Source organism: Centroberyx gerrardi, chromosome 16, assembly GCF_048128805.1.
Source record: "Centroberyx gerrardi isolate f3 chromosome 16, fCenGer3.hap1.cur.20231027, whole genome shotgun sequence".
Taxonomy (NCBI): domain Eukaryota; kingdom Metazoa; phylum Chordata; class Actinopteri; order Beryciformes; family Berycidae; genus Centroberyx; species Centroberyx gerrardi.
Window position 1 is genome coordinate 9141529 of NC_136012.1, and position 26951 is coordinate 9168479.

Genomic DNA, 26951 nt, shown 5'->3' on the forward strand with positions numbered 1-26951 from the left:
AATTCATCTGAACTCACAATAAAGGATGGGCCAGGTGGTTTATTTAAACAGCAGTCATGCACAGTAGATAATCAGGCTGTGAACAAAGAAATTGGGCATGGCAGAAGGAGCCTGTCTGGCAGGTGTGTGGGAACCAGCGGTCCGACACAAATGATCAAAACAATATTGCAACCTTTTGTATGATTGGGTGTGTTAGATTGAGTCCTTGTGGTCTCTCTCTTCTCAATTAAAGTGTGTCCGGCGAAGACATAAATCATAAAGTCGCTGAAACATTTCCCCAAAATCGCTAAAGGAAATCAAAAGGAAATCAAGTTTTTAGCCTCAAACAAGGCATTCATTCTGACTCCAACAAAGTGAGCAGCTCAGTGCTTCCACAGAAATAGGTGGGATAGACACTGGAAATCCAAACTGTTGTCTACTGAGCTTTAGTGGTCCTGAGTTCCAGTGCAGACCAAGCAGGCTCCCATATACTGAGCCTACTGAGTCTGAACGGGGTGTGGTCAAACCACATAACAGATTTAATCTGCCTAGAGGGCCTGTCAGGTCATGATGATGATGATTCATTCTCTGATCTTTTGTCTACTTAAAAGCGTTCATGTAGCTGGATACAAAATTTAAAAACGTCAGCTTGCATGTACACTGATGAACATTCAGTGGGTTTTGCCTAAAACATTTAATGTAGCCTACCATCAATGCTCATGATGCTCATTAATTATTTAGTCTATTTAAGAGCATTCATATCCTCTGATACACAAGCTTGCAAGTAAATCTGATGAACATTGTCGTGGGTGTTGGCGAAGGAAACATTTAATATCCTAATGTAGTTTGCAAGCAAAATATGACTAACTGGTATGTAAGGATAACGGTATTGCCATAATTTTCAATTTGACTGACCGTTTTGTTACAAGTGGTCAGAAGGGTAGATGGGGTCCTGGTAACCCACAGTAAGGGTAACTTTAAAGTCAAAACCAGACATTTTACAGAAATTACTCCTGACCTGGTGCTTACAATGTCAGTTTTTTGTTGCTATGCTATTCCTGTTCTTTTCCAATACCGCTCCAGGCTTCTCCTCCTTGGGGAGACAAGGCAAGTCAAACAATAGGAACCTATGGTTTAAAATGGAAGACGCTGTTCTCTGCTGTAGTCTGAGGGAATATAAGAGAGTTAAGCAACCACAGAGCTGAACCCAGTCATTTTCTTTCTCTCTGCCAGACTGCGTTCGCCATTCAACACTTCCAATGTAAGTGCTTGTATGCCCTCTGCAGGGATACTTGAGCATTGCAGCTACAGTTGAAACTACCTATACACACACCAGTTTTTCTATTTTAACAGCACTGTTCAGCTGCTTTTTCAATAACCAATGACTGAATATACTCCTTTCTCTAGTTCAGGATCCATGATGTTCAAAACCATTTGCTGATGTTTTTTTTGGAATGCAAAATATCAACTGAGACATCACCAAAATGGTCTGATAGGCCACAATGAAAAATTAAGTTGAGTCACAAATGTTTACTTTGTTTATTGTTCACAGCGCACCACATTAGGCCATTATGTACTCACTGCTGACTTTCCAAGTATTATTCCCGTCTTTTCCTTTTCTGGGTCCAGCTCTGATTGGACAAGAATCGGGAAATCAAGTGGATATGTAGATAGGTTACAACTCAGGGAAAACAAAACTCAAAAACTGTAAACCCTCCAACACGTCACATTTAAACGCAAGTCATACAGCACACAAGTCAAATTCAAATAATGGCATTGTGGAAAATGCTTTATTTCAACTCAAAAAAAAAAAGAAAAAAAAAGAAAAAAAAAACAAACACTTTGGGGCCACTGAGACACAATCCACTCCCGACTTGAAATACTGTCGTTCCAAGTTGTTCCTGCAGTTAAGTAAGTACATGGTGGCTGAAAGTCCGTAGGTTTAAGTGTCGATGGATAGCAGAAGCGCAGAGTGCTTTCGTTCAGACTGTCCCGCTGTCCTCTCACTTGAAGATCTTGCCCTGGTTGACTGGTTTGCCCACGTGCTTGAACTCTCCCTCCCAGGCGAAGTACTCCTTCACCATGGTCTTGCACTCCTCGCTGTCTGGGTCCAGCTTGCGCCAGTCGTATGACTCGTAGTCGATCTGCCAGTCGTCACTCAGCTGGGGAGGAAAACAACAAGGCATTAGTTGTGCGAATTAGCCGTGGGCTTGATCAACTGAAAATGCACCACTCCTAGCTGCACACATACATGGATTAAAGCTCCAGTTATCAGAGGATAGATCACCCATTTAAAAAAAAAAAAAAAAAAAAACTCATACTTTTTGATCCAAGTGTATAATACAGTGATTATTCAGATATAATTTGAATACAATTCCAAAATTCTTTACCAACTTTTAATAGTGAAGCTCCTAACCAACATTGCACTTTCAATTTTAAATGTGGTCACAGCTCAACTCAACCAAATGGGAGGTGAAGCACCCAGAGAATGGACTCCAATGGAGCCCAATTAGACTGGTCAAATTAAATCTCAAATCCGGTTTCCCCTCACACAAACCAGGACAATCAGGGAACACAACCCAAGTCAGTTTCTTGAAACGGCTCTTAAAATGGTGAGGGCAGTGACATAATTAGTTCAGGACCTCTTGGAAAGTGTGTCCACTCCTCCAGATACTTACAGTGAAAGCCAGTTCCTGGCCTCTGAAGACCCAGATCCCAGAGATAATGCTGTCGTTGTTGCCGCCAAACAGGAGGACGCTGGCAAAGGCGTTCTTTCGGAGCTTGTCCAGTCGCTGGAACATGCCTGAGAAGAACAAGGAGGGGTGTAGGACATGAGTGATTTCACCGCTAATGGAAACACAGAGATGTAATATGAGCTCTAATAGCAGCTGCGTTCGTTTCATTTAATGATTATAAAAAATAAATAACTGTCCCAGCATGAGCATTCCCAATGGCCAATATCCTCCAGGTTATTTTTCTGTTATATTTAGTATGAATCTCACTCAATCCAGCCATGTTTTGAGAAAACAGTAGGATCCCTGTTGACATGTCACTCTTATAACGGTGGTTAGGACACTAGCAAACCAGTGCTAGCAAAACATGCCCACATTTTACCCATCTTACATTAAGTAATCCTAATTATCAACTTCATGCTCTCAGGTGGACACTCGGGTCAGACATAATGAAAATCTTCTGGAGGACTAGTTAATTGCCATTTAAAAAAGCAACAAAGAAAATTAAATCAGCTCACAGGGGATTAGAACATGGTGGTTAAAATAAAATTGAATAGTACAATTTAAGAATGAATAAATGTGCCTATAACAGAAAAATGGCTTGATTATATGAACCCCTAGAACAAGGTGCAGGATGAAGTGGCTGCTGCGGGGTCTCACCTGTGATGAGGTTGCAGCTCTTGAAGGTGGCGGTAAGCTCCTCGGGGTATTTGTACTGGGTGTACCAGATGGAGTAGCCCTCGCGGTCAAAGTGCTCCCAGAAGTGGGGGATGGCTACTTTCAGGGTGTCCTCGTTGGAGTACTTCCTCTTGAACTCGTCCATGACGAATGGGCTAGAACAAGGAGAGAGGGGATATCAGGTCATGCGTATGTGTTGTCAGCTGTATGTAAGGCAGAGAGAACGACAAGAAGTGGAATTAGGGAAGCATCTAGATGGTTGATCTCTAGTTTTGTTGTTTTCCACACAACACCAACGCACGCTTTTTTGTGGGGGGGGGGGGGGGAGGTGGTGACAGTTGTTTGCTGTCAGCCGTCATAAAGCTCAAGAGGTCTACAAGACTAAAACACAGGAGAAGTCTGAAAATAAGTTGTGGTCAACAACAAAGGAGCCTAACTGAAGTACTATAGCCTACCTATCACAACCTACTCCATCTTAAAATAATCGAGTACCGTGAGGTCAACTGTAGATCTTGAGGCTAGATCTTGTGCAATATGTGCCCATAGCATGAACCAGCCTTTTTCCTCACTGAAACAGAGATGACTGGGATGAATATGGATTCAAGTCTCTCTTCCCCCGTCAGATTAAGACTCAGTGCCATGACTGGACACCGCCTTGCCCATTGACAGGGGATTCTCCTCCCCCCCCAGTCTCTCACATCAAGGGGAGACGGGAGGATTTGTGGGAGAGAGCCTGAGCCCTTGCTTTCAGATGGGCTCAAAAGGAAGCCACGAGACAATATATGAAGACGGAAAGCCTTTGGATAACGGTTAGGGGTCCTTCATACCTTTTTGCCAGGTGTGCGAAGGGGTCCTTGGCTTTGGGCTCGGCGGCCAGAGCAGCTTCGCACTCGTCCATCTCCTCGGCGGCGGGGGCAGCGGGCTTCTTCTCCTCCTTTTTCTTTTCTTTCTTCTCCTGGGGCTTAGCTGCCTCTTTTCCTCCCTTCTCTTTCTTCTGGGGTGCCTCTTTCTTGGGCTGCATCTCGGCAAACTTCTTGGCTGAAGAAAGAGAAAAAAACAAATGTTTTCTGTTAAACTGCACTTTATCTGGCAAGGAACCTTGGAGATTAATTGTGTTTTACCAGTGTAATCTTTTACAAGAACTCAATTTCCTTACAATCATGAAGAAACCAGAAAACAACTCCTAAATTGCACCAAATTTTTTAAGAGGCTAAAGAAACATTGTTTGAGCACAATAAAGTGTTGCACAGAGTGAGTGACAAATTCCAACAGCTGTGTACCCTTTTCTTTAAACAGCACTTTGGGTTTTGTAGAAGAGAACTCACTCACAAAATTTCATGGAACAGTCCTCGCTAAAAGACCTTGTAAACAGTTTGTAGGAAAAAAAATAATAATTTGCACACCCTTTCCATTTCATGACTTATCTGATCTGACATTTCAGCAGAAAATTGAGAACCGCATGTCTAATTTTGCTCTTTGCAGTCGATATGCTCCAATAGCCAGCACCTTGCCGAGTGTCTGCCTTTTCTCCTTACTAGAAACTCACCATCAAACTGGGCCATCTTTTCGCACAGCTTGACCTCCCCGAGCACGGCCTTGAACTCGGGCTGGTTGACGCAGGTGACGAACCAGCGGGTCACGTTGGAGTATGGCTGACGGAAAGAAGGCTCAAGGACCTACGGGAGCAGAGGAGAGGCATTAGGATCCTATAAGAAGGCGAAAAGGGAATAGGCTCAGTTCACTCCAATTTTTTAAGTTCAAGCTGGGCATATCTTGGCTTTAGGAGAGTCTCGACTTTGCATTACACAGATCTAGTTCGCACTAAGAAAGCTATGTCATAAAAACATAAAAAATAAATTAGAAAAAGGCCTCAAGCAAGCTAGAGCTGGTCACACAGTCAACACATGACTACATCTCCTAAAGACGTTTGTTTGTCTAACCACACCTGATAAGAACTGAAAGAGTGAGTACGTTTTCTGTTTAACTAGTATCTTGGCTGCGTGTCAAACCTGTTTGTAGAGCCAGAGCATGGAGCAGGCCACGCTGATGTCGGCCAGGCTGATCCTCTCCCCCACCAGGAAGGTACGGGTGTTCAGATGCTGGTTCAGCACCGTCAGGACCCTCTTCACCTCCTCCTTGGCCTGCTCTGTAGCCTGGACAGACACAGACAGAAAAGAATGACTATGTTGGATTACACAATATATAAACTATAATATACAGTCTAGTGCCCAGTCACACCGAAGCACAATAATAGGGCGTTGCACTCTGTGGCACGTTGGAAGTCCAGCTGAAACCGGAATCCGTCTTCTAACCAATCATTAAAGTCTTCAGTTTAAGCAGAAAACACCGAGCTGCCCACCTGCTTGTTGAACTGCATGATTCCCAGGGTGGGGAAGACCCAAGCGCTGGCTGGAGGGATGATCTCTGCGTCAGCGAAGCTCACCCACTGCAGCACCTGGGCTGTGGCCTGGGGACTGGCACCACGCAGGGCATCATTGCTCACTGTAGTTAGGGAGTGAGGGATGCAGATTTAAAAAAAAAAAAAAATCAATATTAAGGAAAGTCTTAAACAATCAATAAAAAAGCCTTCATGTCAGCTCTTTTGTAAAACTCCTGTTTCTATAGACTAATAGTTCACACTATTCTGCATTTTCTGTGAGCACTAACAAGAAAGTGGGGTTTCATGGTACGTAGGAAGCTGACAGTTTACGACAACAACCAGAATGAAAATGGAGAAAGTTCTGGTAGAAAAGTTGATAGTAGTTGTTCATCTGATTATCCAGTGTGGAGCACATTCGATGTGTTGTTCGAGTTTCTGGTAAGTGTTTGAGAGTTGGATATAAGTGTTGTTTGGGTTAGGGAATAGCGTTGTGCAGTTTTAAGTGCAAAAGTTGGACTGTTAAATTTGATCTACAAGAGCAAAATCAGGGTAATGTCATACATAAACTCAAGGACCCAAAAAACGTAAAGCTAGTGGCATTTACTCAAACTATTTGTCAAAGGCCTTGGGTGAGATGGAAATGTAGATCTCCTTTTTGACATTTAAACAGTTAACCAGTTCATTATGAGTGTGACTTACGGTAGTGAGCAATGGCGTTACTCTCAAACAGACAGAAACCGTCATCTCCCTGGTAAGCAGGTACCTGTACGGGCAGACAGGGGCAGGGTTAATGCACATGTAAGAGAGGCCGTTAGTTACATAACACGGGTGTCATCTTGAGGTTCTCAAACCAGTTGATGCCCCATAGGCTATTCAAGTTCTCCCACTTAATTAAAACCTCACAACTGCTTCATTAGTTGATTTATTGAAAAATTACAGTAACTGGTTAGGGCACATGCGTGGCTGGAGGCGGTACTGAAAGAGGAGCTGGTGTCAAACTGTGAAGGCAGCCCTCCCCCAGGCGAATGCAATTGGGGCAACTGTAGTAATCCCCTGCAGCGGACTGAATATCAGTTACACTGACCTTGCCCAGAGGGAAGTTGTTGAGGAAGGCAGGAGTGCGGTTCGTCTGCCCGAAGGTGAAGGCAGGGGGGTTGCTGGCCACCTTGAGGCGAGCACCACTGTACTGGGCTGCAATCTGAGCCTTGAAGGCTCTCCAGTTGTCTGGGTACGTGTACAGAGTCTGCAGAGAAGGGGGAGACAACACTGGAATTATTAAATGAACTGTAATGAGCGACATAACCAGTTAAGAGTCAAAACAAGTGATACCTTATCACGTCACCTCTCAGTGAGTAGGCAAAAACGTCGGGTCTGCTGAAGGATGCTCTTATGGCACTATCTCAATGTGTAACGAAAGTTCAGGCATATGGTCCCATGATGCATTAGGCCTAAGTCTTTTATAACAGACTATGAGATACCTTGGCTAACATGATTTTGGCAACTAAAGCCACAAAATCTGTTTAGGACCTATGAGGCAACTGGCTCGCTAAAAAAAGGAGTGTTCTTGATGGAGCTGACAGATGCCCCAAGCAGAGGATGCCATTTAAAATGCCTGAGATAAGAATTAGCAGCTGCTGGGTAACGTTAGATAGTTGATAAAACGCTGCTTCCATGGCCAAACGTATTGTACTACTGGTGAAAACGAAAGACTTGCTATTCATGTGCTTATTAGCTTGCTTGATATGCTAACTAGCCACCATTGCCGGCAAAATAACACGTTAGTCATCATTTGCATTACTTTAGACACCAATACACGTTGCTCGAATATGCGTTTGACTCAACATTACACCACATAGAGACAACATCTACAAAAGGGAGAGTATAAGGCTGTTTCCCCAGCCTGAATATAGCCAAGTTAACGTGGCACACGCCTCGGCCAGGCAGGGCGTCATTCAGCCTGAATGCTACGTCAGGATAGCAAGGGCTAGGATGCACACTGGATGGATTTATCACTAAATAAACGCCACAGCAACTCCCTAACAGACACAGGACATTATTTACACCCAAAGGTACTCCATCAGAGTGCGGATGGTACTGATTTTCGGCGGATTACGCCTGGAAACATCAGGGAAAGCGCCATGACCAGCCATCTCTCCATCTTACTCACCCCTGCCGCCATCTTCAGGACGAGAGAAAGGAAGAACGAGGGCGCGCTCCGCTGACGTATTTACGGCTAGGATGCGTGCGCGTCACTGGATTTCCGCGTTCACGTTTAGCTTCACAAAAAACCCGTACGTCAAAGGTTTCATAGGGTAGATTAAATACACTGATTTTAAATAATAATAATAATGATGATAATAATAATGATTTTGATAATAACAATAATATGGCTTGCAAAGATATTTAACTTTGAACAAACAACGAGAAAGAAAGGCATAAGAACAATAAAATAGTTTATTACAGTCCATGTACAAAAACAAAGGATATGCGGTTGTGTTGGAAATTATGACTTCTATGAGGGAAACAGTTATCAAATTATGTAGGCTAATATGAATGCATAACAACCTCTAGCTGTCAGTATATCATGTATTTTTATGGCTACATGAAAACGTTTTTTTTCCAAGTTTGCCCAGTTCCGATAAAAACGTACAAAATTCAGATATACAGCATAATGAAATTAAGTAGCTATAGGGCTTCACCATCTGACCATACCACATCAATCAGCATAGAAAAACACACATTTTAACAAAGTAATGGCCAGGCCCATATGTCCCATATGAAATGTGCTCTCTCTGGGGTGAATCAGCTCACAAGACCTGGAAAGAAAGCACACAAGGCAAGTTTAGGAATCTAGCAGCACACAGTAAATAAAACAACATTTTAATAATTCCGGTCATACACAGTGTCAATCCTACTATCCATTACTGATCCTATAATGTAACTGTACTTAACACTCATTCTCTTTTGTTTTTTTACATTTTTCTTATTCTTATTAGATTTTATGTTGACACCTGCATCAAGAGAAATTCCTTGTACATTTTACTTAATACAGTTTCTGATTCTGAATCTAAACATTTCCCATAGCAAAGACTAAATTGATGGCCCCCAGGAAAGCTTCTGAACTATGAACCAGGATTATCCCATTGTAGAGAACAGTTTGATTCAAAGTAAATCTATCAAAGTAAATCCATGCCAGTCAAACAAGCATCTCTAGTATCCATGAGACGATATTCTGTGGTATACTACTCACCCAGGTAATCATCCATGAGCGATCCAATGGCAAACTGAAAAAGAGGGGGGAAAAGCTTGTTTTTAACTCACTGTATATTAAGCTGACAGCCTATGTCGCCACTATAGGCCAACCTGTGAAATGACTTGAATTTGTCATGGTCACTAATGATGTTTTTCTCTGACATTTCAACCATAGCGACACTCAATTTCCATGCACTTCAGGCTAGAAAGAGGTGTGATTAGAGCGTCCTGATAGAAAAAAAAAAAAAAAAAGTACACTCACTATGTCATTCTTATCCACTCTTGTTCCCACAATCTTTAGCCGGATCTCGTCATCTTGCTGGATTACAATGTCCTTGAAAAGAAGGAAAAGAACATCCTTAAACTGTATGTCACCAACAGTACAGGGGCTGGAGCAGGTCAGAACAGACCAGCAAGGCATTGACCATTTGTTCATACACAATACATGGCCGTATATATTCCAAACCTGCTTACATAATGTAAAGTACCAACATAATGTAAAGTACCAACGTACCACATATACAATTTACTGCAAAATATGTGATTTAAAACACAAGAATGTATAATTTCCTTGCATTTTACACTCATTTTCATTTCCAAAAACAATGAACTAGGGGTATAAATATGGCGGCCTCTTCCTCTGTCTGAACTGGCAGGAGAAAATGTGGGCATCTGGATGCTTTGCATTGTGGGACAGTTAAAAAGTAATGATATCAAAACCTAGAGGCAGACACCTTTATGGATCTCTTCGATTGCTATTAGATTATTGTCAAAAGCAAAGGGAGGAAATTATATTTGTTAAACACATGCTGTGGAAAAATGTGGATTTCTGTAACCAGCAGTTGGAAAAAAGGTGAAGTAACGATGAGCAATCTTACCTCATCAACTGTCTTATAACATGGAGGATTGGAGTTCGGGTCAAACTCCATTTCTGAGGGAATGGACTGCAAAGGAAGAAAGTTGGGATTAGACAAAGATAACATAATGAAACCTATGCCCAGCATGAAGAAATCAAGAAATTCAGTGGACTAGATGTTGAGGTGACTCACATGGCGAGAGATGAAACAAGACATGGGGCCGATTTCTGTGAACAGTCCAACCTGCAAGAAACACAGGAGAAAAATCATTTAGACAAGCTACATCTAAAGAGGAAAATTCAGTATCATCAACTATTTATCTATTCATATTCAACTCGGAACAAGAATGAAACTGAAGCATTGAATGAAGTGTTTATTGTAATTAAGTTAAAAGCACTGTTCAGAGATTTTCATTAGACCTGATGGATATTTCCCATGGTATTTCTCATTTTTTTCGATTCCAATTAATGGAGAGATTGTTATACTTCCTTCCCTGACGGATCTCTGAGCTGTTAGGTTACACCGCACCGCCCCCCTCACCTTGTTAACCTGAGTGACCACAGCGTCCACCACCTCCCCCTTAAAGGGCCGGAACACGATGGCCTTGTACTTGACGGGATACAGGACAAACCCTCTGCCTGGCTGGATCACACCCGCCCCGATGTTGTCGATGGTGGTGACTGCAATGACAAAACCATACCTGAAAGAAAGGGATAACAGGTGTAAATAAACAAAATAACAGCTTGTATTTGTCAGTGTTTTTTACTAATGCAAGACCAAGGACTAGGTTAACTTCTGTCTGACTCATGATGACTTGACAGGCATGAATAATAACAAAAAAAAGTACTTCAGCAGCATCGGGCATCAAATAATATGCATTACATCAAGTTGGTATTTGACGTTTCCTTTCCAGCCAAACTGCAGCCTTTATACTGCCTTGTTAGGAAGCTCAGAATAGACACCAAGTGAAAAATATCTATGATTTTATGAACATCAAATGAGTCTTGGAGCCACTCACTTGCCAGTGCAGGTACCCTCCACTTCTGTGAACAGCTTCTGTTTCACCGTGTTCAGAAGGTTAGGGCCAAAATACCGTGGGTGTAATAAGATCTCATGCTCCAAAGAAATCTATGGAGAAAATACAAGACAATACTTCCATCAGTCTGGTTTTCATGTGTTAATGATCACTACAAATGTGATCTGCTGTGTGCCGTTGCAGTACGTCTGATGTCCTGTGTCAATGAAGAGAAAATTGATAGTATGTCTACCGAGCAATCCAACACAAACAAAAATAGTCTAAGTGATTTGCATTTCTACATATTAAGCCGTTTAGTTTACGTTAGCCATGCTAACCGAGCGGCTAGCACGCTGATCAAACAATGCTAAACAAAACATCCATACGCTGCCGCTAGCCAGCTCATACACGAACACCAATTCACCTACTTACATGGTAAAACATTTCCGTTACTTGCAACTCTCAATCTTTCCCCTTTAGTATTCTCGTTAGGCTAAATTATATCAATAAGCTTATTGATAAATGAATGAGCCCTTTCGCTCCTTCACAACAAAGTCTCTTCCGGGTTACGAGGGTGGCGATAAAACAAAACACTGCACGTCCGCAGCTCGACCCCTGCCGGTGAGGAGGAGAAGTGCAGGAGGGCGGGGCTAGAAAGTAGGCGTGCCGAAACACTGGACGACGATTGGCTTGCCCTGACCTAAAAACGTCACCCAAAAGTCACTCGCTCCACTGGACGAGGAGGAAGTATAGTGTTGACATTTACAGTTACAGCTGAGTGACATGGCGAGCGGCCGCGTCTTGAAACTGCTTCGTCCCTCTGCCTTTACACTGCTTGTGAGTTGTCGAATACTTTTCTACCTGCTCAGGCTCTTTTCTGTGTATGTTGTTATGTTATTTGTAAGTTTTCCCAGTGTTTGACCTCTCCCCCGCTTCTTGTGACGCTGTCCTCCCGGTCAGGGGTCTCTCCGGTCGGACTGCGTGTTTCGGCGGAGGACGGCGGCGGCAGCAGGGAGCAGACTTTTCTCCAGCGACGCTCCTCCAGAGAAAATCAGCCGCTACCCAGTTCCCTATAAGAAAGACCTGCCTTATGATATAGTGGAGCTGATGGAGGAGGTGGAGACAAAGGTATTTGACACTAAAGATACACAAGAAGACATTTAAATCAGTATTACACAACAGCATATTGTCACAATGTAGGTTTTCACAGTTTTCGTAGTTATATTTAGTCACTACACCACTTTCTTTACAGGGAGGCTTTCTGCCTAATGTCTTCAAAGCCCTCTCCCATAGACCAGCAGAGTTCAGAGCTTTCTTCGCTTATTACAATGAACTAATGAACAAAGAGACAGGTGTGTGCTCATGTGTTTGTTCAATATGTCTGACTATGTGAATGTAGGCTCTTTGCATTGTGTGAGTTTTTAATGTGTCTTTTGTTAGTCTGCCAGTCTTCAAGTTTAAACGTCATGTCTGTCTTCCAGGGGGATTAACCAAGGCAGATCGTGAGCTCATTGTCGTGGCTACCAGTATCCACAACAAGTGTCTGTACTGTGTGGTTTCCCACAGTGCACTGCATCGCATCTACTCCAAGAAACCCACTCTCGCTGACCAGGTATCACATCTTCCTCTGTCCTCTTCATCTCACTGACTGGCTTTGCTCTGCTCAGTGTAAAAGACAAAGTGTGGAGCAAGTTTTGGTGTCAATTTATGGACCCAATGGAACAGAGGTCAGAGCTCTTGTGGCATATGACTCTGAAAAATATAAATATGAGAGGCAGTTATGCGATAAATTGGTGCTTGCCAAATGCTTACTGGCAGCATTAGATTACACTATAAAAGGAGGTGACAAAAAAAAAAAGAATTGAAGAAATGTGATTGTTGTCAAGCCATAATTGCAACTAACTGAGATCATTGTACGGTTTTTGAAAGGCCACCAAATTTCCCCTAGGGGATCAATAAAGTGCATCCTTAGCTGTGGTAAAGATGAACTAATACACATAAACTGTCCCTCCTCTGTCTGATTCTGTCTTTCTTCCACCCAGGTGGCTGTAAACTATGAGAATGCGGAGCTGTCTGGTCGGGAGCGGGCCATGCTGGACTTCGCCCTCGCCGTGTGTCGCAGCGACACCATCACAGAGCAGCACTTCCTGTCCTTGGAGGAAGCGGGCTTCGACCGCGAGGACGCCTGGGACATCGGCGCCATCGCCGCTTTCTTCGCCATGTCCAACCGGATGGCCCACGTCACCGACATGAGGCCCAACGCCGAATTCTACAATATGGGCCGCATGCCGCGGGCCAAGGACAAGGGAGAGGGAAAGGAAAAGGGCAAGGGCAAAGAGTAGTGGGACAGATCAGATTATCAGGGGGCCAAGGGTCATGTGACACTGAGGCTACACTCACACTGCAGCTTTTTTTTGTTTTTCCCTCCCATGTGAAACAGATCTGATGTTTTCTAATCAATGTGAACAGCAAGAGGCATGCAACCTACACGCGACGTGAATTTAAACGCTCTAATCAGAATTATGTTACTCACCTGAGACAATTATTATAATTTTGCCACAGCAGCTTGACTGAGCCAGTGTGAGCATGGAGGACAACGAGACACAACAATGGACAGAAAGCAAAAACCGACTTGATTGGTTTTTGGGGAGACGCCTCAATTCAGTCCAAACTCAGAACAAGCAGGTTTGAAACAAGCAGGAGAAGCGTTGGAACAAAAACATATGACATCTTATAGTCGTTACTCTGCACTAATGTTTGTCTTTTTTGACATCACTGTCAGTTCCCATTGGTATCAAATATGAGTTACATCCTAGAAAAGATGTATAGTAATAGATTTTTTCATAATCCTGTATATGTGAATGGCTTATCAGTCACATTGAGGTGGTGGAGAAAGATTCTGAGTTTGTGATGTGTGCCTTTCTATGTGTTTGTTCTCCTTTCTGTTTGTTGTCGGGGCAGAAAGGTTTTTATAGGCGTCGTAATCGGGATTTTAAGCAACTTGAGAAGATGTCAATACAGCGTGTGTCCAAATCTAGTCGTTGTGTTTAAGTGTGTCTGTGCATTTTCAGATTTCAGTCTCTCATTGTGGGGAGAAAAGTCTCCTTGTGTCCTTTTGTCCAACTAGCTGTCCTTTAGCTTCTGTGAAAAGGTTTTGTTAAAATAACCAACTAACACTCAAAATCTCAAGGCAGCTGCCACAACACTGGTCATTTTTAAGGGAACACTGCTTGCCTAATCCTCACCTTTTTGTTTTATAAATAAACTATATCTTTTTCATGATGCTAAGCAAGATTAGACACTCTCATTTCTTATGTTACCACCTTGCATTCACAAATTATGACATCGCCCAGTACTGGCAGAGCACCATGTGGGTGAAATGCTATTTTACACCACTAGATGACAGCACATCCCTTTATTGGCATAGCTTATATTTACTAGATAAGGGAAGAGGTTTATCTGATCATATACCCATGAAGTGATTCTGCAGATGTGTGTGTGTGTGAGTGTGTGTGTGGGAGAGAAAGAGAAACTAGCCCACACACCAAACAGCAAAAAAGACAAACCTGATTAGCGTATCTTACATGAGCGGTCCATATTTAAGATGGAATTTGTCTGGTTTGTTGCACTGGAGAGGGAATGAGTCACAGTCCCCGTTCATGTCTGTGTGTGCTAAGCAACATCTTCTCCTCAAGTTTATTTTCCGACAACCTATTTTTAATGCCGACTTCCCTGCACCTGCTGCCACTGTCTGTTACCCAAGGTGATACAAGTCCAGTGTGACTCCAGGCACCCCTGGAACATCTAACTTGGTGTGCAAGTGTGTGTGTGAGAGAGAGAGGGACACGCACACTCTGGGTTGTAATGAGTATCGCCCTGCCAGTTGTCTCTCTTGTTCAGAGGGGTGCACATACAAAAATACCTTGCTCACATCAGTTGACACCCATCATTTTAGGAGAAACGTTCACACATGAGAAAATGCAGCTTTCTCTATGTGTTTCTGAACAAAGCACTGACCAAAGAGACTTTTTGTAATATAAACAGGAAGGATCTGGTTTCAAATCTATTAGTCCAGTATCCAAAAGTGGCTAAAGTTTGATTCAAAGAATCAAAAATGAGATTTCCACCCTTGGAGAAAAATGACAGCTACTCTCAAAGAATGATTGCTGGCCTAAACATAAGACACATTATGGGTTACTATTGAAGTTAAGGTTCAAAATACAGTACTGTGCAAAAGTCTTAGGCACATGTAAAAAAAAAAATCCATAAAGCGAAGATGCTTTCAAAAACAATGAAATTAAAAGTTTCTAAAAAATTAAAAAAATTGCTATAAAGAGCACAGAAAACAAATACATAAACATCTAAAACCAAATTTATATAAAAAATCTAGGGTGCCTAAGACTTTTGCACAGCACTGTACTTATGCTAGACAGAATATTATAGGATAGAAAACTGAATACTGCATATAGCACTTTGGAATGACACACTTCAAATATAAAACACACTCCACTCCACTGGCATGAGCGGAGCCAGTCACATGCTGCCCAGTGAATCAGCATAAGTTAGTGAAACTCAGCGACAGTGAGCCCGCTCCTCCGGGGCCTCTGCGTCCTTGTCGCCCTGAGAAAGTGTCGTACGTCTCAGGAACTGCTCATGTCCCATTACAGTTTTTCATTAAGCGCCGAGCCCCCTGACCCCCGTGTCTCCTACAAGTATTAACAGCAGAGAACAGGCTCCAGACAAGGCGTGTTAACACTAATTTATGGTCTGCCGCTGCCCCGTCTTGTAGCTCTTCAGGCACTTTGTAATGGATAAGCAGAGGGGAGACAAAAGAGGAGAGAAGAAACAACGCATCAAAACAGAACCAATAGAACAGAATAGCATCATTTCTGACATTTCTTAGCAGATTGATTGACGTGGACTAGACGTAACTAGTCCGGTTAACAGCTTGCCCTTCCAAGGTGGAGGCTTTCACCCGCTTCTTATTGTGGCCCGTCGGCACATTGATGGATAGATCAATAGGCTTTTATCCTGGCTTGGAGTTGGAAGGGGAGTCAGGGGAGGGAGGCTGGGCACTATGTCTCTATTCTCCTGAGACAGATAAAACCTGTCATGATGCACGCATGTCAAATGGGGCGTGATAGAGAGAGGGAGAGAGAGAGAGAGAGAGAGAGACAGAGAGAGAGAGAGAGTGGTGGAGCAAGAAGGTCGTGGTTCAAATGAGAAGAAATGTTGGTGAACACCAGTGAACTGAACTACAGGCATCACGTCATTTATCAAGTTCAAATCTAGATGAGTGGATAGTATAGACCATGCAGCAACAGGTTTGAGAAATCCGTCCTCCCAGCAGCAGTGGTTCTCAAAGTGGGGTCCGGGGACTCTCAGGGGTCCTTGAGGGGGATCAAGGGGGTCCCCAGCAGAATGAGGAGTAGTTTAACTTCACTATAATTTAATTCTCTAAATTATTCCAAGATAACACTTAATGTGGACGGTCCAATGTTGATACTCAGCTATCAAAAAGTGACAAAAAGTAGATGTTCAACAAACTGTCACTTGCCTGTTCAATGCATATCTACAGACTATGTAACCCGTAACCCTGATCCTAGCCTAACCCCAACCCTAAGATTAACCTTAGCCCAAACACTGAATATCTATAGATTACTTTTAACACTATTGTATCACATGAAACTCAGTAGACTTTTTAGTGACACATTACAGTCACTTGATAGTAATTTGAGTATCAGCATGAGGCTATCCATATAAAGTGTGACCTATCCAAATAACAGAATGTGTAAGGATGACTTTTCTAATCATAGGTTTCACTCTCATCACTATTATCCCCTATATGTGCACTGTAGGCAGTTGTACAATTTGACAATAAAGCAACAACAACAGTAAAAATAAAACGTCCCATATGGATCTCTGGCACCTAATCTCATCAAAAGAGTGTCTGTGTTTCTAATGTGTGTCTATCTGGGAGTCTGCAACAGGAAAGTCCTTGAGAACCTCTGTGTTCGACTAAATGAAAAAGTAGCCGTTCATGATGACTCTGCTGATCGGCATCAGCAATTGATCCACGCTGGTAATGATTCTGTTGTTATTGATGATTAAAAATGTTGATATGGACTCTAAAGATGAATGCCAAAGGTAATTAATTGCTATTGATTATAGATAGTTTTGCTGGCCCTGAACGCTTTTTTGAAGCATGAAGCTGTTAAAATTCCAGGACAGGTCTCTCTTATGTGTTTAGTATTGATTTTGGTATGCACAGTGCTCCATGCTTTTTCCTGGGCGAGGTTTTAACCTTGACTGCCGGCTGCAAAACACATCGTCCCTCAGGGATTAAAGATGTGAAACATTTCACTTCAGAATGAGATATGGGCCATTTGAAAAATGTGTTGTTTTCTGTTATAAAATGACTGCTGGTACGAAAGTGAAACTTCTGAAATATTTTTTTCTGAAGTTATTTGCTATTGTAAGACTTTTGGTTACAAAAAGTGTCAATTTTGAGACCGTAATAATATATATATACAGTATATTTCTGCTATGGTATAAAGAAACAAACCCCTCAAATGAATATATAATCAGAATGACACCTTTCACATACTCTTCTCTGTACTTAACCAGTATGGCTGAAATAGAAACATTTTATAATATTCATTTAATTATAAAAACCATTTTCCATCATATGATCTTTGATGTGAGATCATCTCTTTGTGTCTGTGTACAGCCTCCAGACTTCCTACTGTCTGAAGCAACCCACATAGCTAGAAGAGAGATAAGAAGAGACTTTTTGGAAGAAGCGCTTCTCATCTTTTATGCCTCCTCTGGGTATTCAGGCAAACTTGTCCGCTTCAATTTAACACAACTTTGAGTGTTGCCAGACAATTCCTCTATACTTTCGCACTTGGAGAGGTGGGGAGAGGAGAGATGAAGGAGCGCTTCAAACACTAAAAAGGGGGGAAATTAATCGGATGAAGAGTTTTTTGAGGGATTCTCTGCCCCAAATTGTGTGTCCGTCTTTTCCTCTTTCCTTGTGCGGTGACTGAACTGTTCAAATTGTGCTTATGCTGTGTGCATGGGTTGCTCTCCCAGCCCACTTGCTGCAAGTTAGACTCCAAACCAATACAAAGCCTCAAGTCAAATCTTCAGCAGTGGATATCAACTGGATGTGAGGGCAGAGGGTGGGAAAGTGCGACCACTGATGTGGTGTAAGCAGAGATAACGAGCAGTGACAGCCTCCACAGCTTGAACCCCATGTCTGTCTGGGCAGAGGGGCTTGACACAGCATGTCAGCAGGCAGGAAGGGCACGCAGCGCTTGAACGGATGAGAACTGGCAAGCAGAGAGAAGTTGGTGGCTCTCTGGTAAACAGTGGCTGCTGCACAAAAGCCACAATGCTACATATCCCGTTCAAGAGATGTTAGCTGAAGAAATGATGCTATTTTGTAAGAAAAGGTCTAAAGATAGCTAATAACTTAAATGTTATTCCATAATGAGTTTTACTTCCAGCAGTCAGTTTTGTACTCATAGGAGTCACGTTTTGATTCGTCATTTTGGAAAATCAAGGTACAACTGGGAAGCATGACAAATATTCTTCACTAAGAAAATAGACAATGCGGAAAAAGAGACGGAAAAACCCGTCCTGTAACACTTTAACACTGCCAACTGTGATGTACCTTGTATTTCTGAGTACATTTTGTTGTTTGGTGGTGTATTTTTTTTATTCTCGCAGATAACTGGCCAAACAGCGTGATGTCACAATGAGATATTTCTAGCACAGCTACAATGGAGTTTAACGTGTTTTGAGTACGGGGTCGTGGCCTTGATCACAGAGATGCCCCAATGTTCACAAAATAGTTGGCTAGCCAGCTATTTTCATGCCTATACACCCACTTTTGATTGAAAGTGACAAGTTCGTGCCCCTTCTCAGAATGTTGTTGAAAGGCATTCTGGGGAATGTAGGAAATCACTAAATGAAGTAGAAGTAGACGAGGCAGGTTGAGGGAAAGTGGGCATAACAAAAAAGTAAATTACAACACAAAATAGCTCCTTAAATGCAGTGAACATCACAAACTGATGATATCTGACAGTGTAAAAGTATCCGAGGGTGGATTTTTCCTTTAACTTGGATGCTCTATCTGCACACAACGGAGGCACTTCCACTCCGTGCCTCATTGAAGGGAAGGGAGACATGACAAATAGGCAGCAGAGCTAATTTCTAACCAGGCAAATGCAAATGGGACATTAGCAAATGGACAGAGACACAAGGATGATATTATGCGTCCCTGTTAGGAATGTAAATGTGAGTGTGTGTGTGTGTGTGAGTGTGCGTGTGTGTGAGTGTGTGTTTGTCTGTGTGCATGTGCATTCCTGCATGCATTTGCGCTAATGTGCGTGTGTGCCCTGGCATCCACATGCATCCAGTAAAGTGTGTGTGTCTGTGTTATACGCGGATGTTCTATGAGCAATTACAGCTGAGGTCACTCGCACCAGTGGTCTGATGGAATTTCCCATGGAACAGAGAGGCTACCTGTCCCTGTCTGGCAGTCTGATCCCTGCAGGCTCGGCGGCACAGATACAGCACGCATCCGCTCACACAGCTGCCACACAGACAAGACACACAGGCACAGAGGCAGTGCTTCTTGGAACCTAGGATGTTTTAGTAAAACCTTGGTAAATATGTATGAACTTTGCATTGTACTACAACACAGAGGTTGGTAGCAGCTTCACCTCTGTGTCTCTATTTAGATGTTAACGCTGTGTAAAACATGATGATGAATGATGCAGTAGCGCCCCCCTTGGGCCATTCAGTATAATTTTGAAAACGCACAAGTGAGATGCATCAATTCCAGATTTTAGTCAAAATCCGATCATCGGTGTCTGATCTCATGTGATGGACGGACGATCGATAAAACAAATGAACAAATGAACATAAGGAAACCGATCCATAGCCCTATCCCAGTAGTCCTATCCCATATCACAATATGCATGTACAGCATTATTGGGGGATTTCAATTATTAAGTAAGATTATCCATCAACTAAACATCCACAGAATCCTGATCCATTAGCATGGACCATAGCAAACTAAACAGCTAAATACTGGACACACAGAGGTCAAACTGTTGCCAGATAGTCTTCTCATCACACAACAGTAAGTCGATCAAAGAGCTTATTTGACAAAAAAGTGTGGTGTATTCTGGTGTAAACAAATTTTTCCCCCAAACTCATTTAAATTCAAATTCATTCAATAGTCAGCAGTTTAAAATAAATCTGTAGGTTACAGCATAATTTAAGCATCCAGACCATTTAACCATTGGGGCGGCATTGAGGATGGTGCTAGGCAGTAGAGATGCAGGACTATGATGCCAGTTCTCCGAGGGTGGGCGAAAGGCATTCTGGGAAATGTAAATCACTAACTGAAGTAGAAGTAGATAAAGTAGGTTGAGGGAAAGTGGGTACATCAAAAAAATAAATGACAACACTTGATTACAAAATAACTCCTGGGATGCAATAAACATCCCAGATTGATATATAACAGTATAGGAGTATCCAAGGGTGGATTTTTCCATAAGCTTTCAATTGTAGCTGAGTAATGGCCAACAGTACAAGACTATGGTTTACTGAGCAGCTCCCAGTGTGTTAAACTGAATGAATGTGATGCAGGGTGTTGCTGAGAAAGAGCATGCATTGTCAGCAAACCTTCTGTGGGTACAAACAGACATATAATATAAATGTTTTGGACCTGAAGCTGTAGAACCAGACCTTGGATCGTGACTAAAGGCCTGAGACAAGACCAGAAGCAGACTTAAAGCTCAAACCTCGTCCAGACACCCATTGCTCCTATACTAATCCTGAAAACACTGCTGCAGATCCTGGTCCACCGCATCTCCACAAGTGCTCAAGCTGTTTCATGCCCTCTCAGTCAGCCGGCCTGAGAAGTGTTTCAGATTAGAATGTCCCAGACTGATAATCCAAATGCACATTTGCTCAGATTACTTCATTCCTGGGGATTATGTGTCATGCATCAACTCATATCTGCTGCAAGAGGGAGAGATTCAGGCTCGCACTGTTTGGTGTTGGTGTTTGTGTGTGTGTGTGTGTGCTTGCTTGTGTTCTTGCAGTATGCTTGTTTTTGTGCATGTATGTTGATCACATCTACTGCTGCTGAGTTCACTGTATTAAAACCCTCAGGCGAAGACCAGTTCCTGTCAATGCGGTCATTAAGAGTGTGACCTGATGCAGCGCGTGTCCCCTGAGCTCCTGAGCACACCAGGACTAATGGCTCCAATATTAGATGGAAGCGTTATTAAATCTAATCACTGTAATGTGTTTGGTTTCAGATTACGGTTGGGTCTAGGTTATAATCCTTTCATTCAATACTTTAGAAGGCTACTACTGTGTACCTTCGTCCTTGCAACTTGGCAAGACCATCTCTTGGCAGGGCGTATTGTATGTATCCGTGCGTGCTGCACTCATTTGCCTGTGTGCGCCGTGCATATGAATATTGGCGGCCTCGTTTAATTGCCGCCATATCTCTTCAGGGGGATTTGCACGTCTCTCGCATCAAGCTCGCGTTCTGGTTCCAGCCTCCAGACGGAGCCGAGTAAACAGTTATCCGGACCCGTGGCCCACAGCGAGGAGGCGGGGCTCCGGTCTGTCAGGGAAGCCGGAGCAAAGTGATGGGAGATGAGGCTGACGGATGACAGGAGCCCCTGTCCAGCCAACCCCGCTGTTGGTCTCTCATTTGGCGATGCGTCACATTAGCATTCAGGCTGTCCCTTTTTTTCCCCAGCCCTCCCACTGAAATGAATCACAGCTTATTACTCTAATGAAAGTGTCATGGCGGAATTCAGTGGATAATGCTTTAATGAATTACTGAAATGGAACGGAACAGAAGAGAAAATAGAATAACGGAACAGGATAGAGGACAACTGAGCAGAGAAGAGGACGGAACAGAATGTAAAGGAAGAGAAGAGAAGAAAACAGAACGTAAAAGAAGAGAATGAAAAAGAGAGGAACAGAACAGAGAAGAACAGAACTGAACTGAACTGAACTGAACCAAACCAATACAAACCAAGTCATGAACAGAACAGAACTGAACTGAACAGATAAAGAGAAGAGAAGAACAGAGAAGAACAGAGAACAGAACTGAACCAAACCAAACCAAACTAAACAGAACTGAACTGAACTGAACAGATAAAAGGAACAGAGAAGAACAGAACAGAATTGAGCTAAAACAAACAGAACAGAACCAAACAGAAAGAGAAGAGAAGAGAAGAGAAGAGAAGAGAAGAGAAGAGAAGAGAAGAGAAGAGAAGAGCAGAGAAGAGAAGAGAAGAGAAGAGAAGAGAAGAATTGAACCAAACCAAACCAAACAGAACTGAACAGGACAGAGACGAGAAGAGAAGAGAAGAGAAGAGAAGAGAAGAGAAGAGAAGAGAAGAGAAGAGAAGAGAAGAATTGAACCAAACCAAACCAAACCAAACAGAACTGAACAGGACAGAGATGAGAAGAGAAGAGAAGAGAAGAGAAGAGAAGAGAAGAGAAGAGAAGAGAAGAGAAGAGAAGAGAAGAGAAGAGAAGAACAGAATAGAATTGAACCAAACGAAACAGAACAGAACAGAAAAAAGAAGAAGAGAAGAAGAGAGAAGCCAAACAAACCAAACCAAATGTAATAGAGCAGAATGGAGAACAGAGCATCATCTGACTAGGTATGAGAGACACATGAAGACCCTGTTTGGAGCTGGTAGGTGTGTGAATGTGAGATTGTTTGGACCTGAGGACTGGACAGGTGGCAGGGGAAAGACAATCATCCGGCGAGACAGCAGCATCCAGCAGGGTTGTCTCTCATCTCCAACCCCCAGGGGATTGTGGGAGTGGCAGACTGATCAGGGATAGAGTAAGAGAAAGCAGAGAGGGAGAAAGAGAGGGGGGCAGGGACTGGGGTTGACGTCCAATATCTGTGCTTTGACGCTGATGTATATGGTTTTACTAGTTGTGGGTATGTTTGTGTGTCCACCCACCACCCTTAAACCATAAACACACACACACACACCCTACACACACACACACAGCTCCATTTTTCGCTTAACTAATAGTGCTGGGCCAGCAGTTTAGCAGGCAGAGGTCGCTGCCATATTGGACAGTAATAAGATTGAGCTTCAAACCATGACTTTTTTATGGATTTCATTACTTTCCTGCCCTTTCCTCCCCTCTCCCTATAGCTTTCCTGACCTGTTTATTTCAAAGTAATGTCCCTATATGGCATGGTTGCATTATTAACCATTTAACAATTACATTCTAATCTCCATTCTCCAAAATAAATAAATAAATAAAAATAGAAAGAAAAGCGTCTCTGTTTTGGTTCAGAACTTTCTGACACCCTGTGAAGTATACATCAGTGCCACGCTGAGCACAACAGTCTGACCGTTTGACACTCTCTGCACATGCAATCTGGTCCCATCCAGGCCCCCGTTGTGCACAGTGTGTGTGGCTGTGTTTATGTTTATGCGTGTAAGCATGTTTGTGTATATGTGTGTGTGTGTGGGTGGGTTGCATGTGTGTACGCAAGCCACGCAGTCACCCAGTCTCGCACTTTGCCCTTACATCGTCGAAACCCCCCAGAACTTCCAGTTGTTAGGCTGGCACATTAACAACAACAACAACAAAAACAACAACAACAACACTACTTGTTTGCATGTTGTCATCTCAGAAGCCTGAATATTTCAAGCGTTGGCAGATTAGCGGAGGGCAGCGGGGTCTAGCAGCTGATCCTGTTCTGCCTCACTAGGGGTTTGCTGTGTATGCCGGGTCTTGTTGATGAGACTGGGGTACGCATCTGTTCCAACCGTTTGTTTTCCCCAAGACTGTTATCTGACTGTCATGATGTAATGTTTCAGATATAAGGAAGGGGGTGGGAGGGCAAAAGGTTCCCCAAATCCTGGAGAAATAATGAGAGGGGAACCACTTCTCATGCAAAAAAGGAAACTATTTGCACTGGTTAACAGTTGCATAAATAAAGGACATCGAACAATTGCTGCCTGAGGAGGTGTATCCACTCATGTTGCCTTAAATGTGCATGTTGTGTATAGCCATATTTCCTGTGCCATGGCATTTGTAAGCTTATTTTTTTTATAATAATAGTGTTAAACGGTTTTCTTCTTGTACCCTCCCCTTATTTTTCATACATACAAATGGTTGCATTCTCAAAGCTATATACTATTTTCTAAGCAAAGATGATATAAAGACAGCTATCAACTTCAACTCAACATCATTACGGACAGGAAAGTTCCCCTTCACTTTCACAATGAGATGTGCAATTTTTGCCCCTTAAATCCCATTTAGGATTCTGCAGGCAAATCATGTTTAATTCATTCTGGGAGAGGAGGTGTTGAGGATAGATATGAAAAGACAAAATCAGATGTTTGAACGTGAACAAAATGATGCGGATCAACTTAATCCTGTCTCGCTGTACGTAATGTGAGGCTGTGAAGATTGAATAGGCCTGAGCTATGAAATGTGTTTGCCTATTCAGATAGGAGTAAAAGCTGAGAACTTGACAACAGCCATTAGATTTGGAGGAAAAGAGATTATCCATAAGACACGTAGGTGCACAAACATGCAGACAATAACACAGGATAAATACACACATAAACACACATACACACACATACACACACACACACACACACACACACACACTGAACCCCCCAGGAACATCCTTGTGTTTCAGCCCATACAGTAACTCAGCCGAAGTCTAAAATTGACTGAAAATAAACCTTAATTACCAAGAAAGTGTGTGTGTGTGTGTGTGTGTGTGTGTGTGTGTGTGTGTGTGTGTGTGTGTGTGGGGGGGGGGGGGGGGGGGGGTCCTCAGTGTGAGTGCCTCAGACTGTGAAGCCCTGTATGGAAAATTCCAGTCTGTCAGTGCTCATCCTGCCTACTATTAGTACTGGATCATGTCCAGTTAGAAAAGGGGGATTTACTTGGCCATATACAGTACATTTTGGGTATAGTCACACTGATTTGTAATTATTTTGATTTGGAAAATACGCTTTTTTTAAAACTCAAAATACAGGTCTGTTGACTTAAAAGATGCTATATGTACAGTAGCATTTTTAAACATCAATATATCACTGTCAAATCAATTGACTCACTCAATGTAAACAAGTGAGACCACGGAAGTAATATATGTTTAAGAATTGGTCTGGTAATGATTAATTGATGTTACACATAGCACCTGTAAAGACTTTGATCAAGACAATGAAGCCCTACCTGCTCCAGGACAGCCACTCTTGCACTCTGATTCCTAATGAAATGACATGTATCTGTCTCAGAGGGATGTGCGAACAAACAGATTCCTAATTAAACTGTGTGTAATGTGGTGAATGACTGCTGTGAATTCCTCAAATTCCTGAATAATTACATGCGTAAAACTGATTTGGATGATCAGTGTTTTCCCTCATGATAAGCACCCTGGGACATGCATTTATTGTTTTCAGCTCTACTGCAGTTTCACACAGAACCAATGTGCCACATCATTTTTTATAGTGAAATGAAAACGTAATTATTTCACTAAAGTTATCCACCGAATTCAGATCCAGAAACTGTCTGTTTGTGTTAGCAGTGATCGGCAGAAAATGCTGGGCTTCACATGCAAATGACAGACGTGGGTGGAATTCAAGCACTTCAATTTGAAATGAATTAAACAAACAACTCTAGTTGATTAGAAGCAAGGACATGCTTACATAACCACATCCCCAATAGCCCAGCCCATCCCACACCAGGTGATTGATTTCAAATTTAGAGATTAATATTTCTCAAATTAGGGATGACACAACATTGGAATGCATTCTATACTGTGTCCAGTACCAGTCACAAATGATACATTTATTTTTATTGGAGAGATATTGAAGTTTACAGTGACTTTAAGATACAGCATTGTTCCGAACTTTACAGTGCCCTTGCTTTTCTAACAGTTACACCTTCTATTTTTCATGCTTTATTCTTTCTTTTTCAAATCTTTCTCACTTTCTGAAGGTCTCATCTCACAGTTGATACACCATTACTTTTTTTTTCTTTTTTACCTTTTATGCTTTATGTATTTTCATTTGCTCTTGCTTTCTCGCTCGCCAATTCAATCGCTCTCTATCTCCTATCTGTCCCTCCCTGTATGTCTGTGTATTGGGTATGAGGTATTGAGTGAGTGGTGTATTCACAAGGCGTATGTGGGGAGGTAATGACCCACAATGCACTCTGGGTACGGAGGCTCTTCTCTTCTGCTGTGGGAAACGGGGGTCCACAGAGAGCTGAGCTAAGCAAAGATGAGCAAGGATAAGGGGGAAAATGTCTGTATATATGCATGTACACGCACACACACACACACACACACACACACACACAACTTTATGAATTTTCACTCTTAAGATCTTTCTAATTAGAGATGAGATCACCAGTATACTAATCAGGGTGCTGCCTCCCCCTTCGGTAGTGTTTTTCTGGCTGTTTACATACTCTTGCAGTTCAAATCAGTTTACCTAGAAACTCTTTCCAAGTTAGTGCTGGCCTCCAAACTTAGGATCTGCATGCTTGACCCTCTCCCTGCAGAACTTTTCAAAGAACATTTTACAATTTCAGGACCCTCAATGCTTAATATTTTCAATTTGTCACTTTCTACTGGCATTGTGTCCTCCACTTTTAAAACAGCAGTGATTAAGCCGCTACTCCAAAAAGCAAACCTTGATCCAGGGTCTTTTTCAAAACAATAGACCAATCTCAAACCTGCCATTTTTTTTTTCAAACTACTCAAAAGGATTGTAGCCAGCCAACTCACTGATTACCTGTCTAATAACCATTTATTTGAACCATTTCAATTGAGCTTTTCATTCTACCGAAACCACAAAATCACTAAAGAGGTCAATGATCTCCTGCTTGCTATTGATTCTGATTCAACCTCAGTGCTATTCCTGCTCCACCTGAGTGCAGCTTTCCATACGGTCGACCACAACATAGTCTCAGATTGTCTTGAAAACTACATTGGTATTTGAGGATTGGTG

General features: G+C 42.5%; 3 protein-coding genes across 3 annotated transcripts; 1 reads left to right on the forward strand and 2 right to left on the reverse strand.

The window, feature by feature from the left end:
- Positions 1-1494: 1494 nt before the first annotated feature.
- eef1g (eukaryotic translation elongation factor 1 gamma) lies at positions 1495-7969 on the reverse strand. Its single transcript, XM_071917075.2, has 10 exons — positions 7937-7969; positions 6854-7012; positions 6469-6532; positions 5749-5891; positions 5399-5542; positions 4936-5065; positions 4217-4427; positions 3372-3544; positions 2658-2782; positions 1495-2141 (listed from the first exon to the last, which is right to left on the reverse strand). Exons 1-10 carry the CDS (start codon positions 7946-7948, stop codon positions 1983-1985), a joined length of 1320 nt encoding a protein of 439 aa, XP_071773176.1. The 5' UTR covers positions 7949-7969; the 3' UTR covers positions 1495-1982.
- Positions 7970-8219: 250 nt separating this feature from the next.
- Positions 8220-11463, reverse strand: polr2g (RNA polymerase II subunit G). Its single transcript, XM_071917259.2, has 8 exons — positions 11326-11463; positions 10897-11006; positions 10419-10578; positions 10071-10121; positions 9900-9965; positions 9284-9355; positions 9020-9053; positions 8220-8585 (listed from the first exon to the last, which is right to left on the reverse strand). The coding sequence occupies exons 1-8, from the start codon at positions 11335-11337 to the stop codon at positions 8572-8574; spliced, it is 519 nt and encodes a 172-aa protein (XP_071773360.1). The 5' UTR covers positions 11338-11463; the 3' UTR covers positions 8220-8571.
- Positions 11464-11634: 171 nt separating this feature from the next.
- LOC139925859 (uncharacterized) lies at positions 11635-14181 on the forward strand. Its single transcript, XM_071917366.2, has 5 exons — positions 11635-11730; positions 11854-12021; positions 12146-12245; positions 12375-12505; positions 12936-14181. The coding sequence occupies exons 1-5, from the start codon at positions 11677-11679 to the stop codon at positions 13233-13235; spliced, it is 753 nt and encodes a 250-aa protein (XP_071773467.1). The 5' UTR covers positions 11635-11676; the 3' UTR covers positions 13236-14181.
- Positions 14182-26951: the final 12770 nt, after the last annotated feature.